Source organism: Apis florea, unplaced genomic scaffold, assembly GCF_048593485.1.
Source record: "Apis florea isolate Af1SG1 unplaced genomic scaffold, ASM4859348v1 contig_3203_pilon, whole genome shotgun sequence".
NCBI classification, from domain to species: Eukaryota; Metazoa; Arthropoda; class Insecta; order Hymenoptera; family Apidae; genus Apis; species Apis florea.
Window position 1 is genome coordinate 580157 of NW_028256723.1, and position 17895 is coordinate 598051.

The 17895-nt window shown below is 31.7% G+C and overlaps 1 protein-coding gene and 2 long non-coding RNA genes across 8 annotated transcripts; 1 reads left to right on the forward strand and 2 right to left on the reverse strand.

Annotated features, from left to right (window-relative positions):
• Positions 1-2553: 2553 nt before the first annotated feature.
• Positions 2554-4101, reverse strand: LOC147657108 (uncharacterized). The gene is made up of 2 exons (XR_015292762.1): positions 3807-4101; positions 2554-3720 (listed from the first exon to the last, which is right to left on the reverse strand). It is a non-coding gene; the product is annotated as an uncharacterized LOC147657108 (long non-coding RNA).
• Positions 4102-4362: 261 nt separating this feature from the next.
• LOC100869149 (uncharacterized) lies at positions 4363-14633 on the reverse strand. 6 transcript variants are annotated; one of them, XM_012486906.3, is made up of 24 exons: positions 14494-14633; positions 12072-12175; positions 11901-11971; positions 11740-11832; positions 10928-11048; positions 10639-10854; positions 10312-10507; positions 10118-10236; positions 9847-10009; positions 9622-9745; positions 9365-9553; positions 9041-9284; positions 8828-8968; positions 8544-8751; positions 8197-8453; positions 7958-8116; positions 7698-7811; positions 7506-7599; positions 7288-7420; positions 6878-7181; positions 6651-6784; positions 6359-6568; positions 6174-6284; positions 4363-6100 (listed from the first exon to the last, which is right to left on the reverse strand). In XM_012486906.3, the coding sequence occupies exons 4-24, from the start codon at positions 11800-11802 to the stop codon at positions 5678-5680; spliced, it is 3723 nt and encodes a 1240-aa protein (XP_012342360.2). In that variant the 5' UTR covers positions 11803-11832; positions 11901-11971; positions 12072-12175; positions 14494-14633; the 3' UTR covers positions 4363-5677. The 6 variants fall into 6 exon arrangements, with proteins under 6 accessions (XP_012342360.2, XP_086766929.1, XP_086766928.1 ...); XM_086910803.1 differs by having other exon boundaries at positions 9359-9553; XM_086910802.1 differs by lacking the exon at positions 14494-14633 and adding an exon at positions 12517-12680 and having other exon boundaries at positions 9359-9553.
• LOC100869385 (uncharacterized) lies at positions 13087-14231 on the forward strand. The gene is made up of 2 exons (XR_015292763.1): positions 13087-13391; positions 13779-14231. It is a non-coding gene; the product is annotated as an uncharacterized LOC100869385 (long non-coding RNA).
• Positions 14634-17895: the final 3262 nt, after the last annotated feature.

Consider the following 17895-nt stretch of genomic DNA (forward strand, 5'->3'; position numbering starts at 1 on the left):
GATGATCGTCGAGACGCCTTCGCTGCCGCAAAACCATAATTCCCCATTGGCGAGAAGAAACCTCGGCCGCTTCTAACGACTTCGGTTACTTTTCATCCGTCAAAATTCAACGGACGCAGATACAGCGGTATGTTGAGACGCGTAAAGAAGGAACGAGGGACATGGATAGTCGTGCGATGAGGACGAAAGAAAAGGAAAGGGGGATGAGCGTACTGTCTGCGAAACAGGGATAGACGGCCGAACATGGTACACGGCGCGAAATGCTCTTCACTGATTTCCTTCTCTAAATATGGCTGCCTTCGTACATCCTCTCTTTCTCTATACCGGTGCGGCTTGGTGCACCCCCTTCCGATAACCACCCATAACCGCCCCTGCTTGCCCGAGGTTCTACTTGATTGCCAAGGCGTCTTAACCTCGGCCTCGGCTTGTCCGCGCGGACTCTCTCTACGTTTGCCCGGTGAAAAAGTAGCGCGTCGGCCTATAAGAGACGCGAGCCCATCATGGCAGCCAACCTGCGCGCAGAAAAATCCGAGGTGACGCCCAGTGGGCGAATAAAGAGGCGTAATCGAGAACGAAAAAGGCCAATCCTGCCGGAAGAGCGCAGTAACTCCAACCAACTGGCTTCCATATGGAACGCGTTGACAGCCGTTCGTTAAGTCCGCGCGGACTGTTTCCCCGACCTTTATTATGCCTTTCTACGCGCTAGTCTACGTGTGTATAGACACGGCTACACCGAGCACACCCTATACTCTCGCTGGTCTCCTCGAGTTCCGCACTATGGGTAGGGGTCGAAGAAGGAAGAGGGTACAACCCCAGGGGTCGTGGAAGAAAGAAGAAAGAGGAGGCAGGACGGTCACCAAATGAACGAACATTTCCGTGGCACGGACCACGAAAAACGTTCGAATGCAGAGAATAGCGTTGCTCCGCGATAGAGGTGTAGTGGTGGTAGTGATAGTTGCGACACTGGTAGTAGTGTGCCATTCGCATAGTCGGCTCACTCCACACGGACTAGTCCAGCCAATTAATACCAACGCCTTTCGCTCCCAGACTCCGAAAAATCCTCTTGTTCCTAGCCGCGACAACGAGCAGCCGGAGGTCCATTCGACGATATCGTTCCTGGTAGCCCAACCGTTTCGTTGACAAGTGCAACGAAGGTGTTATCCCTCCGTGAAAAAGTTTCGTCGAATTACTGGACGTCACTACTCCATATATGTATGTATATATATATATACATATATCTCTAGATTGCTTTCTGTAGGATATCACTAAAGATTTATTTAAGTCGATAGTAATCATAGTTATCAATCTTATTATATTATAAAAACATATTGCATAGTATATTTATAATTTTTCTCCAAAATACAATTACACATACAAAGAAAAGAATATAAAAGTAAATGAAAAAAATTTATTAAAATTATTTTTAAGTTGCAGATATATATATGTATACAAAATTATATGTATTCTATTTCATAAAATTGTATATTAAAAAACTACAAAATCTGCTGGTTAATTCTGATCAAACGGTTTATATAGGGCGTTTCATGTATATGCTATTTAAATATTTTACTTGAATAGTATAAAAAGTATTTTTTCAAAATTCTTTGCATACATATATATATATATATATATATATATATATATATATATATATATATATATATATATATATATGTATATATATATTCCAGCAAATATTAAATTTATATTTAAAAATATAAATTATGTAATAATATTACTTTGAATTGACGTCTAAAATTAAAAATTAAACATAAAATTTATTTTCATTGATATCATAGGCTTCGACATAACATATATATTTACGATTTTAAAAAATAAAAATATTAGAGAATTCTATGTATTGATAAAATTGATAAGAAAATGAATAATTACAATTTATAATAAAAGATGAATAATGATTTTTATTTATAATGAAAGTTGAAAATATCTAAGAAAATAGAAAAAAAATATAAATATAAAAGCTTATTTTGGATATTTTTTCGATAATATTAAAAAATAATATTCATAAAGCTTTGAGAATAATTTCGATGCGTCGGTATGTACATGCATATACATGTAACAAATACATGTTACCAACGCCAATTATATCGTTACGAGTGTATTTACGAATGCGGCGACATGCGGACGTCCTATTTTGGCGACCTCTCACGCTCATTGACAGAATCGCGAAAAATCGACACAGTCGGCCACGATGCGCAAAATGGTATATATATATATATATATGAACGATTGAAAATAAAACGAAAGGAAAACTGAAACACACCAACATATACACATATAATACGCGGTGGCTCTCTCGTTATTATGAAGAGCAACGAACGGTCGAGAGTGGCGGATATATTTGACGTATCAATAAATTATAATGAATTTTGGCACATGGAATGTTAACAGGCGCGTGTGTTCATAAAATTCCGTGTGCGCTTATGACGAAGCGTCCATAACAACCTATGTCAATGCACATTGTTTCGGCCCTGATATTTTAGAGAATTCCAATGTATTTCGTCAAAATGTTCGGATTAAATTAATAATCGATTTTACAATCGGGTCTGATTTATTAGTATGTTTCTATTGTACATAAAATTCTACTTATCCCACTCTTTTTCCCCCTCTCTTCGTTTTCTCTACAGAAATTCTCTCTTCATTCCTTTTCCTCTTTCGTTCCCTTTTCTCTTCAGTTTATCATTCCATCGTTCCGAGTTCTTTCGCCAGAGATTTCGATCGATCGTTTTCAATGCGGTGTTATTTGGACGACAGCTATGATAAGCGAACACTTTCGACGCTTAATGATCGTTTTATAAAATGACGTGATTCTTATAATTTCATTATTCCTTAATCCGACAAACATTCGCGTTACGATAAACGAAAAAGAGAAACTGTCCGCCGCGTTCACAAAAATGAGACCGAACAAAAATTATGGAAGTACAGGATGGGGTTAGGATAGTGAAATACTGAAAAAAAGGAAGTAGAAATCTTTTCTCAATTTTCAAACATTGATATTCACAATATTAACGAGTACTTATTAATGAATTCATTCATTTTATCTTTTCTTATTTTTTGTTTTCTTAAATATAAGAAGAATTGGCGTAAATTATATACTTTCGTTATTAGATCATTTAACCTCTTTTACATTTCTTTTTACAAAAATATTTTCAAATTTGTTCTCTTCATGATTTATTTTTTTATTATATTACTATATTTTATCTGATGAATATGAATTTTAATATAATTAAAATTATTCAAATTCATATTATTGAACAAGAAATGAAAAATTCTAGTTTCTACTTCAATTTCATAACATAACGAGGAAGCTTACAGTTTGTTATCCTCATTTATCTATGGACGATAAGTAATTTATCGCGTCTTAATGCACTGAACGTTTACATTGAGGCAATTATCATGAATAAACAATAATTATCGCCAAACAATTTAAACCGTTGTTTCGGCAATAAACGTTTTAAATCGTTGATAAAGTTCGACATAATGTTTCGAATGCTCAGTTGAAACTCGATTGGATTATCTTCATGTTTAGAAATCCTGGAAATTAGCAATTGCCTCATTGTGTTCAATCAAATTTATGGTTGATTTGTTTGAAAAATATTTTCAAAGTGTTTTACATAAATTCCATACAAACATTTTGTATACTAACGATAATGCGATAGTATTGAATATTTGTTCTATACACACCGATGATGCATTCATCTATGAAATTTAGAAAATAAAAGCGATTAAAATCATTTTATTATTAAGCAATAAAAACTATTTACGACTTTATCAAAATAACATACGTGATGTATATTAAAAAATTCGTTTGCATGAAATCAGTCACAGCAATTTATCAGCTGTCAAGTAACGTTTTCAAATATATTTTAAACGAATCAACATGATCTTGTTCTTTGCTTACTAATACGAAAGTAATAACTTATTTTGTTAACGCTTTTACGTATACCATCGAATAAATATAATAATAAAACAAAATAAAAACCAAGTTTATGGTTGGTTCATACATTATGTTGTAAATATTCAGAAAAATGAGAATGTATAAAAGTAACCAGAAAAATATATATAGTTGGATTTCGAAACAATTGAAAAAATTATTAAATCATAAAACTGAATTTACAATATAAGTTGGGACATCATAGATGACACTATCAAGGTAGTAAAAGGCTTTTATTATGAAATTTCATTTATGAACAAAAATTTCATTAGAATTTTCAATTCTTGTAAAATAATAATTAATTATTTTTTGTAAAAAATTATGTCGGCTATTTTTTTATGTAAATTTATTTGTAAATAATAATTCTTTTTTATTAACCGAAAATAAAAAGAAATAGAATAATTAAATTTTTTTTAATATTAATTTAATTATAATTTATTTGATATTACATCTACATGAATGAAATCATTAAGATACCATTTATTTAAAACAAATTATATAAAATTGTTAAATTTTATATAAAATTAATTATATAAAATGTTAAATTTTGCCATGATTTTGTTAATATTAATTAATCGATATAAAATTTCAAATTCAAAATCATATTCACGTGAAACTACTTCAATTACTTTATTAACATTATATACGATCTATCAAATATTCATACACGATATTCCTTAACATTAATACGAACGTATAATTTGGAATTATCTATTTTTTGTATTAGGCTATTTGATCTTTTTTCATGTTTAAAACTGATGGATTTCAGTTATACGGAAATTAAAATAATATTTCATAGATTACCAAATTCTACATAAAATATAATATCTTGATGCGTATAAAAAATCCGCTTCCTAATTATTCAAAATCAAAATCAATTATCTACATAAATTACAAAAAGACACATTACTTGGAAAAGATTATAACGTATTATTTAACAAAGCATGTGGTATAAACTATAGCCTTAGATAATTCGTGATTACATTGGGACGTATTAAATCGCGTCTGATTAACTTCCATTTTTTTTAAATACCACAGTGAATGACTCCATATTTGTTTCCTTTTCTTTTTCCTCAAATCGAATATTTAACTACAAGTTAGTACAATTAATATCGATTGATAGCATCATCGATATTAGAAAGATATTTTAATATCGATAACACTTAAAACAGCGCACAATATGCATAGGTCGCAAGATAATACATATTATCACCTGTAATATCTATACAGGTGTCATTTGATTAAGAATAATACAGTTCATTTGAATAACAATAATTCTACAGAAAACGCAGTTTAATATGAAAGAAGTATTTTAATTATAGTATCATATCGGGGTCACTCTTGATGCTTAGAGTACAACGGGAGAGAACAAGTGTAGCCAAACTTCAGTAATTTTTAATTATATAGAAACGCACAATGTGTGTATATTAATTATTTAATATATATTCATGTATTAAGAAGTCAATAATATTTTGTAAAACTACATTGAATAAACAAATAGTGTATAATATTATGATACTTGAAAACATCTTAGATTTATCAAAATCATCGCATTGCGTTAAATTAACATATACATAATCATAGTAATGTTTGTGGTTATATGTTAAGAATATATCTTTGTATTCCTTGGTCATTGCAATTTCTTACATTTTTTTAAACACTACCTGGTTTCTCCTTTATAAATACTCTAAGCCATTACGAATTGCTTTCTCCTTGTAATTATTATTTTGGTGGCCTATCTTGATCAGCAAAATATTTTGTTGCATTAGGGAAACGCAAAGGATCTGGAAAATCTGGTGTTCCAAATCTATGTGGATTCAAGCAGTCTCTAATTGCTTGACCAAATGCACGTCTAACACCAGGATCAACAGCTACAGCAATTGCAGCACCTTCAACTTCCTCAACACCTGCTCGAGTTACACCTTCTCTCACTAAACGTTCCATAGACGCCGCTATTGCTGAATGATTGGGAGTAGGACTAACTAATAATCGTGGCTTTTGTTGTTCAATAAGCTTACGTCGTTTAGTAGGTAGTGTACCTAAATAAGCGTCACTAAATGTCGCTACACCACCATTTGTTATTCCTTGCATTTGTAGTTGACGTCGTTGCCTTAATCCATCTCGGGCAATTATTGGTACCCAATCCTAAAATGAGAAGCTTTTTATATTATTCAGCAAAATATAAATTTGTATATTATATAGATAAATATATACTTACTGAAGGTAATGCTTCATGACCTGGGAACGTTTCTGGAATTTCTTCTCTATCTTCGGATAGAGAAGATGATTCAAAACTTGTTCTCTCTTGTATTGTTTCCGTTTCCATAGGCTAAAATAATAATATATAATTGTCATATATAAAATGTCATATGCATTCCATTCATAGCAATATAAGTAACTTACCTCTACTTCAGATTGTGATTGTGAAGATTGATGTGCTGGGGCAGAAGATACCGTTGTTGCTTCAGAAGGTGCATCTTTATATATTAAAAGCGGAAGAATTTCTGAATCTGGAGGCTGTGTAACTCGTAAAGAATAAGTACGAAACTGAACAATAAATATGTTCAGCATCCATCGACTTACTGTTGGACGAATATTTTCCAACATTTCACTCTATTTACAAGATAACATCAATTATTAAGATATAAAAAATATATCTATACATATCATTCAATAAGTTATACACGTAACATACCACAAAACGTGACGCAAGTACTTCTAATCCAGCCTGTCCACCACGAATAGAATATCGAAGTACTGCGCATAATTGTCTTCCCATATTATTCACAATATTAAAAATTTCCTGTCCGAATCTTGCATCATCAATATCTAAAACAAGAAAATAATTTATAACATTTTATACTTCAAATTTATGATAAATAAAAATAATAAAATATATTGACAATATATAAGATTTCGAACCATTATTAAATAGGCATTGTAATATATCTTTTATATGACGACGAATTAAAGCTTCAACAGTAGCACAAATGTCTATACGTGAACCATTTCTAGTATTAGCATCTTCTTCTGTGCTTAAAAGAGTCTGGAAATGTGGTCTTAATTGTGACAAAAATCGTTCTGTAGCTTGTTCCTGAAGTGTTTCTGTTGGAACATTTGGGAAAGAATATTGAAAGAATTCTTGCAATGGTCTTCTAAGATGAGAAATTGGTTCAGATTGACCAATCCGTAATCTTATTAAATCTACTAATGTCAAATTCTGCACCTAAAAAGTGATTTTAAAAAATCAAAAATTGTTTTTAAGAAACATATTATATATATATATATATATATAATATATAAATTTTATAATAAAAATAATTTTTATTTACCACTAGTACAGATAAATTCACGAGGAAATTTTCTGCACTATAAGAATCTTGAGACGTAAAGAGACTCATTTGAATACCTCTACGTTCTAATAAATCTGCAAGAGTTAGATCATCCCCAGCAGAATTACCTGTCCTAATAATGAAAAATAATATAATAATTAATTTATTTATTTATATAATGCAAGTGAATGCCAATACACTATAAATAATATACATACCCATTTCCAATAATACCCACGCGAATATTTCCACCAGTACGTATTTGCACCATATTACCATATGGTAAATCACCCACTTCGGACGAATTAAAATCTAATTACAAAAATAACAAAAACTATCTTTATTCAAAAACATATTAACAAATACTTATTAATTAATATCGATATTAACTTGTAATTGATCAATTTTACCTCTTAAAATTTGTTGCCAGTATAATAATGGATCGTTGATTGCATTTGTTTGTGACGTCGTTGATGCTGTAGTATTCGTAGAGCTGGTATTGCTAGTAGCACTTGAAGTTGTGGCTGTAGTATAATATTATTACGTACAGAGAATATTTCTATCATATTATTATATAGTAAATCATTTATTTAAAATGAATTGAAATATAATAATAAAAACAATAAAAATTTATTTAAAATATTTTAAAAACATATCAATAAATACTTACTATTAATATTAGTATTGACATTGGATTGTGGCTGACCAACTGTACCTCTTAAAATTTGTTGCCAATATAGTAAAGGATCATCGATCGCATTTGTTTGTGACGTCGTTGATGCTGTAGTATTCGTAGAGCTAGTATTGCTAGTAGTACTTGAAGTCGTGGCTGTAGTATAATAGTATTGTATGTGGAATAATAATTAATAAATAACAACTAATTAATATTTATTTTATTAATTAAAATACCTGTTTGTGTCTGAGATTGTGTTTCAGCCGTAGTTTGATTTGTTCGTGTTCCTTGTGACATAGATGTAACAGTACTAGAAGTTGCAGTTGTTGTGCGACGAATGTGATGTGAATTACAAGAAAGGAATGGATCAAAATCAAATGCTTGACCTATACTCATACCAACACCTAAAGGATGAGTTTGTTGATGAAATACATGTGGACGTGATGTACTTCTAGTTTGTGTTGCTGTAGTAGGATGAGTACCAACATTGCTTCTAAAAAGTTTATAATATGTTTAGCAATTAAAAAAAAATATAAATTAATATCGATGCAACAATCGTCATAAAAAATAATAATAAACTTACCGTGCTTGTGTACTTTGTCCAGCATTTGTGTTTCCACTATCAAGCGATGCAACAGTTAATTGACTTACTGTTAAAGGATTTCGGGTTATAATTCTTGTATTAGCTGGACCACCTTGTACCATATGACCAGCAACAGCTTGCATCAAATTTCGTATAAAATCTGGTGGAGGAGCTGAACCCCAGGCAAATGGACCACCACTTGCTCTTCCTATAAGAACAAAAAAATAATAAACAAATATAAATGACAATTCAATATGGATTATAATATTAAATATTAAACTTACCACCATTATTATTGTTATTGTTGCTATTGTTATTATTTTCACCAGTTTGATTTTGTTCACTTCCAGGTGTAGCATCTATGTTACCTTCAGGACTGACTTCCATTAATACTTCAACATTGTTTGGTAAATTAAACACTGTACCTACAATATAATTTTTACTTTTTTATCTTAATAATTAATCTTTTATAATGTAAAAAATTGATATATATATACCAAATGGAGATTGTGTTGAATCTAATGATGGTTGTTGTTGTTGTTGTTGTTGTTGCTGCTGCTGCTGCTGTTGTTGCTGTTCAGCTTGTTGTTGAACTCCACCAGATTCAGATTCTTGTTGTTGATTAGAATCATCAGTATTAGCTTCATTTGTTTCTAATTGAGTAGGTGTACTTGCAGATTCTCCATTTTCTTCGTTACCATTATTATTATTTGCGTTACGACCGTGTAAGCTAATATGTGCCTAAAGAAACATAATATAGAATAATTTTATTACACAAGGAACAGAATTCAAATATTATTGTCACTCATCCTCACCTCTACCTGGATTGGTATACCGGGCTGCAAAATAGCCGAATGTTGAATAATAATTGGTCTACATCGCAAATTTCTTGGCGGTGCCTGATTCATATCGACAATTATGTCACTTAAAGCATGACAAGCATGTGACATGTAATGTAAGCATTCACTAACATCATCCACAAATGATTGATTTTCAGTAACAAGTCTTCCCTAAATATAAACATTTTTTTATTTCAAATTATTCTAAAAGAAATCATTTATAAATGTTATGTACTTACTCCTGGAGGCAATGAAGGATCATCACGCATAAGTTTACGATAACGTTCTATATGAGGTCGTAATCGAGTTTGAGTATCAAGTAATAACTCCAATAATTCTGCTAATTGTGGTGGTCGCGGAAGTCTAAAAATAATAAATTATAAATTATGTAATAAAATTTTACATTATATGTATTATTATTATGCATAATTATTAGATAATATATATAAAGATGACATGCTTACTGTACTGATGATCGTCGATTGGACTGTTCATCATTATTTGATGTTGAACCTTGTTGTTCAGATTGAGCTTGTTGTGATTCTTGTGATTGTTGTGGATCTGATTGATTTTCTTCATTTACAGTCTCATTTGCAGATCTTGATTCAGCATTTTCATCACTATTTCCTATATTTTACATATAATTTATATTTTTACAATTATTTTATAATTACATTATTTCATTATATATATCATTATATCATCTTTTATATATAAATTTTTTTATATACAGACCTCTAAGTAATGTAACATTATTTGCTCCAGCTGCAGATAAGGCAGCTGCTATTGCAGCTGCAGCAGCTTCTGCCAATCGAGCACCACCATTTGTTGCATTTTCATTATTACTGAAAAGACTGAATAATTTATTAATTTATTTTACTATTTCATATAATAGTTATCAGAGCTCTTTCTCTTTTTTTTCTACTTACTATTGTTCTGCATCTAACTCTGATTCCTGCATCAATTGACTTAAAGGTGGTCGATTATTTTCAGATGCAGAAGAATTTACAGGATGAGAAGGACTTTCAATTCGATCCATAAGTCGGTCTGCACGTTCAAGCATATGTCTTGCAGCAATTAATCGCCCATTAGACAAACTGTTACTAAATTGAGGCACTGGTAATCCTATTAAATAATACAGTAGAATTAGAATATTTCATGGGATAAATATAAGTAAAATAATTAGAAAATATAAAAGAATTTAGAAATTATAGATTATATTTTATATTTATATGTATATATATTAGATATAATACCATGTCCTTCCACAATTTCAGCTGGTACAGACATTGCACCCAAATACATAGCATTGCCATGCATTTGAGCACGTGTCAGTCGATAATGTGTTCTTTGTGGATTTTGCCAGACCTGTGATCCTTGATTCTGACCTTGACCTTGACCTCCATCATTTCCACGTTGACCAGGTTGAGGTGGTGCACGTTGTACCAAATGTATTACTTTTCCATTAACATCTTATAAAATAATTTAAATTTTTAAAATATTTTATTTTATCATAATTGTATTATAAAATAGAATATTTTTTACCATAATCATTTAATTTTTTCTCATCTTGAAGAACTCTACCACAATAAATAAGTCTTTGCGAATCTGCTGGTACTGCCACTGTCTCTGCTATATATTCTTTAAAACCTCGAACAGTAATTTGCTATACGAAACATTTAAATTTTTTTTTATAAAAATTATTTATTTTTTTAATAACAATATAATAATGATATATGATAATATATTATAATGGAAATTCCAAATTTATTAGAAAATAATATCAATATAATATCTCAATATAATTAAACAAAAAAAACTTAAATACATTTCATTGTATATAAATGAAATATATACATTAATATATAATTTATATATATATATTTAATTATTTAATTAGTTTCCAATTACTACTAAAATTAATTGTATTAACAATATTATGATTATAATTTTATATTTTATAATTGATTATAAATGATTATATATTTTAAATAAAACATTAATAATATTAATAATAAACATTAAAATAAATAAAAAATTAATGAATGAATTAGAAACTAATGTATATATAAATATATGTATATATACATATAATATATATATATGAATGATAAATCACAAGAATAATTACAGATGTAACCTAAAAAAATATTCAGAAATAAAATAATTAATGAATATATTTGAAAAAATCATATTTGTGATAATCATTTCAAAAATATATAATACATAAAAGTGAAAATATGAATAAAAATATGTTTTATCATACGGCATGTTATTCAGAATTATGATTATTAATATTAATTACAAACATACAAGATAGGAATTTATTGTCTGAAGATGAAAAAAAGAATACTTACATCATCTTCTAAGGAGAAAGCATGATTTTGTGAATCCAAAGTCTTTACCGTAAGATCAATCATCGTTAATCGGTCTTGACTGCTACGGTAGAACTAAAATTGAAGAAAATGAATAATATTAGGACGAATGTGCGTAATACCAAATTGTCTTCTACACTCACGCAGGCACGTAGATATAAGTCTGTAAACGACACTTGATTAGTAGCTAGTATCGAAGAGAAATATTCAATATCTAAAATACGAGAAATATAATAATTTTAATGCGAATTGATTACGTAATTAAATTTTAGCATTGCGTTTTTATAGTGCAATCGTTTTTTTAATGAACCTACCGATGAAATTTTATAGCGACGATATGACACGATACACGTTATTTTACCCAGAATTCGCTTCAGCGACACCACAGGCGTTGCCAATATATTGGTTCAATTATTCCCTAGATAGAACAGAATTCAGAATTGATAAGAATCATATTTCTGTTATACGCACATATCTTGAAGTTTCTTTAATATCTACTAGATGACACCAGTAAATTAAACAAACGACGAAATATATAAATTAATTACTTATGTCATTGATTTGAATCAATAAATTAATTTCTTTCATTTAAAATCAACTTTGATCGTAAATAACATATTTATAAAAAATTAGAAATAAAGTATTATATATCAATAAAAGTTTAAGAATTATATTAGATTAATATAAATATTTGCATTATTTATAAAATTCTCATACAATAAATTATTTTATCTTTTAATTAAGATCTATTCAAAATACCTTATATGTAAATTATCCATTTTACATATTTTTTTTAAATCATACTTCTTTGTAGATTCTTTATATTTATATTTACATGTTACACTATAAATATAAAAAAAAAAATATTCAAACCTTACTTCTTAATTTTTAGCAACTTGAAACTTAAGAAAATAAAGATAAATAAAGAAAAATAAAGAAGCTATCGTTGCAATATTCAGCTTTATCGACGGAATCTCCCAAATACACGATACAAAATTCACTTTCGATTGGATTATTCCTTAAGGTGTCGCTTTGAAGCATGAAGTCGAATAACAAATATCGAAACATCTGTATCGATCTGTACCAGTAGCAGAAATCGATGCATCTTTTCGCGGTCAGATGAAAATAATTCGAGTGTTACCAACGAATATCGAAAGCGAGGTATCAACTCGTCATGGACATCGCGTGATCTGTACGAAGATGAAAAAGAGAAGCAGAAGAGACTCATGGCAGGCCGATCGCATTATTCAGATTAGGGCATCGACTGAGCCACGCGAGTATGCGAGTACACGCGTTTCTTTGTATGCGTATGCACGTGTACGTACTTATATCGGTAGAAGATAATACGGCCGATCGTGCACCGCAGAAGAATGTTAATGGTGCTTCAGTTTTGTATGCAGGAAGTGACGGCGCGTCCCGTCTCATACCGTAGCGGGTCCCGGCGCCCCAGCGTCCGAGCAGAAAAAGGCACAATAAGACTGATAGAACTGAAAAACCAAGAGATTCACGTTGCCGTGTTGGAGGAAGGAAAGAGAGATGCTCCTTTAAATCCCATCATAAAGACACATAGCCAGAGGCTCTCAACATTCTTCAAAAATGACATATTTTTATCATATTTTTCAATTTTATATTTGGTAAGGTTGATATTTTTTATTCTAATAATATTGTAATGAATATACATACATGGTGTACATATATATATATATAATATATGTATATACATTATTGATAAAATTATATAAATATATATAAATTGATAAATATATATATTTATATTAGTATATGATAAATTTTATCAATTATAATTATGATTATTTTATAATTTGATCATTAAAGATTAATTTGATCATTAAAATAAGATTAGTAAAAAATATATAAATAGTAACAGAAATGATTTATGATCGTTTGATTACGTAATGTATTTAATTATATTAATATATATTCAAGATCGTTAGTATTAACGATATCATTATTATTAATGTTATTGCATTTCTGTATGAAAATATGATATATATTTAAAGAATGAAGACTACTGTATCAATGCAACGTTAGAAAAACTAACTGCTTACGTCTTGGCCCTATGGAACAAGAAATAAGAGGCGCCAGCCAAAGTTACAGCTTCGTAATGATGTAGCTATCTTGATTTAACATACCTCACAATCTTGTCCGTTAGTACACGCTTAACTTGCTTTACTAGTACGAGCTTTGCCGTTCTTGGCATAGCTTAACCCATCTATATTTCCTTTACTGCTAATAATAATGATAGGATGAGAAGCAAAGAAAAAACGAGAAAGACCATCGATTGAATGAAAAGAAATACGGATGAATGGAAATAAAAAAATAAAAAAAAAAAGAAAATAGACGAAAGAGGTATCTTTAACAATTCTTAAGAATTATCTAAACTCAAGATAAAGTAAATTGTTCATCACACCTAATATTTAAAGGAAAATAAAATAAGATATCATGTATATCAAGATCGTTGTTCTTAGATAAACATACCGATGTCACTGCCACTCGATATAAATGATTATCAATTACTGAAATACCTGGTCGATTAATAGTTACACCGATTCATCAATCTTCGACGAAGAAGAAGAACGTCGTTACACATACACATGTAAGCACGTATATACATCGTACAAACACAGATGGAACTGGTATGCTCCACATACTGATTTTAAACGAATCTTACGAAGAATTCGAAATGCCAACTTAGCTTTGACTATCTCACACTACCTTAATGCTTTTATATCCTCTAAACTGCTACTGGCTGCTGTCTCCTTTATCATCCTCTTTCTTCCTTTCAGTCGTTCTTCTTCCACGACAAGAAAACGAGGAGTTCGCGTGCGTGTCTTGAAGCTATGCAACGGGGAGAGAGATCCAGGGAAGCTGGTAGAAGAGATAAACCAATACCGAGGCCGGTAGCGAGCAATGCGTGACACGTTGAACCGTATGTATACGTGTGTGTTGGCGCCAGGCCGCATTCTCGCATTCGTTAACTAACACATCGTGTTAGCCTCTCCGCAGCTCGTGCCTTGTTTTCCCTTGCCTTCCCCCTACCTCCACCTTCTCATGCTCCACTCCACCCCTTCCTCCTCTAACCCTTTCAATATTAAGAGCGGTCACGGATCCCAAATTTGCCATCCGTGGGGAGGCGGGGCACCGATTTGTCCTCGTCCCGTTTGTACGCTACCGGTACTAAGGTGGTAAGATGACCGGTTTCTACTGGTGTACATCGGCCGCCAATCGTGTTTTGGAATAAAAACGGTTCTCCAGAGGAGACACTATATCCGTGTCCAGCTATCGAAATTTATTGTCTCGACGATTATCAATCGCGATATCATTTCATCCTTGAAATCCGATGACGCATATTTGTCAACTACGAAGACTATACTTATAAAACAAGAACTGTCTTTCAGTTCTTCATCGTATATATTTTATGCATAACTTCTTCTTCGAGCATTTTCTCGTTTATCTTTGTGGTCAAGGCAAGTTCCATATGTGGAATATATATATATATATATCTGTTCAAGTGTGTTTGACAGATAGAGCACGACATATTCATGGAACGTGTTAATGATGCAAGTGAGGCGAAAAATGGGTCCAGAAGTTTCTTTCTTCTCTCATCGAAGAGAACCGCGATGATACATCGTGTCAATGGAATTCATAGAAACCGGACGGTGAAAATACAAGAGGCACGCGGACTGTCAGATATTTACTGTTGCTTCAATGATCCACGAAGAGATGTCTGATCGTTGAGGTCGGTAATTAATCCGGTATTGGTTTACAATGAACGAAAGATAGCATTGAAAGATCATTTATAATCAATACTACAATATGTAATTCAATAAACGAACAGTATGAATATTTCGAATCGAGAGATTTTTCTCATTTTATTAAAAAAATGTTTTAATATTTTAATGTTTCAATATTTAAGAATTATTAAGTTAAAAATGTGATTAAAGTATTGTATAATTTAAATAAATTAGGGAAGCAAAAAAAAAAAAAAATACAAGATCATTATCGCCTAACATTAACAATACTTATTGTACCTGAGATAATTGCAGGATCGTGACCTGTGTTATACCACGTAAAAGACAAGACACGTGTACCAACTTGACACATACTTTGATAGTCGTGTCAGTCCTTGCTAACTTTTTAACATTTACAAAGATTAGTAGCTCAACGGCAAAAACGGGGAGGATGACGAAAAGGAGAAAAAGAAGACCGAGAACTTCAACGGATTAACATTCCAGTAGCGTTCCTAACTGCTTCGAAATTCATCGCGACAACGCAAGTGATAACATCTATAAGGGGATCAAGAGGACTTTTTTAACAGCTCGCGAAATTGAGTGTGTCAACAAAAATGATACGAGGTATGAAAATAAAATAATGATACGAAACGATGAGAATTAATTTTACTCAATTATATTATATTATATATTATATTTTAGATGCACTTTTTTTATAATTTATGATTTATTCATGGAAGCAATAAAGAAGAAAATGATGAAAAATGTATGTTATTACTGAATCAATTTCTTTTCAGAAATATTCCTATTACTTTATTTATTTCGAAATTCATCTTGATCAAGTAAAATGATCACTACAAGAGTATAGGTTTCATCGAGATTATCAATAGATATATCGATTAACGATTTTCATATTTCAAACTTCAACACAACAACAGAGCGATAATAATAACAAGAAGAAAAAAAAAAAAAAGAAAAGAGAGCGATGAAAATGCACAAGTTTCACCGAACCAACATTCCAAGAGCGTTCTTGGCAGTTCACCTACCTCAAAATCCATCCTCCCTCTCTTCTTCTGGGATACGTATGGCGCTTAGCCATGCTTTCTAAAATGCGATTCGAAGGAAAGGATGATGCCGATCTCGTTGCATTGACAAATTTGTTAGTAAAAGAAGAAAAAAAAAAATAAAAAATAAAAATAAAAATAGAAGATATTCATCGGTGATAAAGAAGTTATCCTGCATATCGTATTAATGCATCGCAATTAAACACATCTTGTTTACATGTAAATTTTAATAAGCACGTCTTACATCGTGTATAAATTTGCATATGCGCACAGAATGTAATAAGCATCTGGAATTAATGTTATCGCGCACGAAGTAGTCGGGATTAAAAAACGTCTACTATCAGATGAGAAAACGATCAGTGTTATGGACCGAAGAGAGATAAAAGAAAAAAAAAAAAAAAAAAAAAAGAAACTTGAAAATATGTAATTCGAGTAACGATAACGCGTTTACATCGTTCAAAATGTTTCATAGTATCAATTGTTTATTAGGTCCGACTGTCGATCGTACGTATCATTTACTAGCCACTAAGATGGAGGAAGAAAGACTACAAGGAAAAGAGTGGGTAAGATATCGACGAGCAGAGGACAAGGAGAGAGGATGAGAAAGGGAGAAAGAGTGAAAAGAAAGATAGGGATCCACGAGCGAATTATCTGGTATTTTCTTTCAGCCTACGAACCCTGAAGCGGCTAAGCAAAGGTCAAAAGTTGAGCAATGCTCCTCTTATCGGTGCAAACACGCCTTTGCATATGCAGTGCGCCAGCATTGAGAGATTGACGATGCTTCTTGCTGCCTGTGCAGTGAGAAACGTGCAGTGCAGCATCTTCTTCAAAAAAAAAAAAGAACGAAATCGATTTTACTCGTGAAAATCATGGAACGAGCAAAAAGTAGCCTTCTATCGTTATCGATATTGTTGACCATCTATCACAATCGAGAAGACTTATCTCGCGATAGAAGTTGTACCACGGAACTAAGGAAGTACGTTTCACGTGTGCTTGATTTCCGATGGTTGCCGATCCGAAGCGAAACACGATACGGCAAATGATAGATCGACAGGTGAAAATCGATAAAAAGATAGAAACGAAGAGGGAAAAGAAGAGGGACATCCACTTGGTGTACGCACATAATGTACGAGTCCTGAGAGGAGTCCCTCCCGGAGGCGCGGCGCCGCGCCGCGCCACGGCACGACGTTGTGACTATAAGTAAGTCTCGCGCGGCGCGCCGCGGCTTAATGCCGTTGCCGCGTTCGTGGCGCCAAGAGGAGGGCCCATTGGCGACGATAAGCCTCCTTCGTGTCCGGCACGGACGAGAAAAAGAAAGAGAG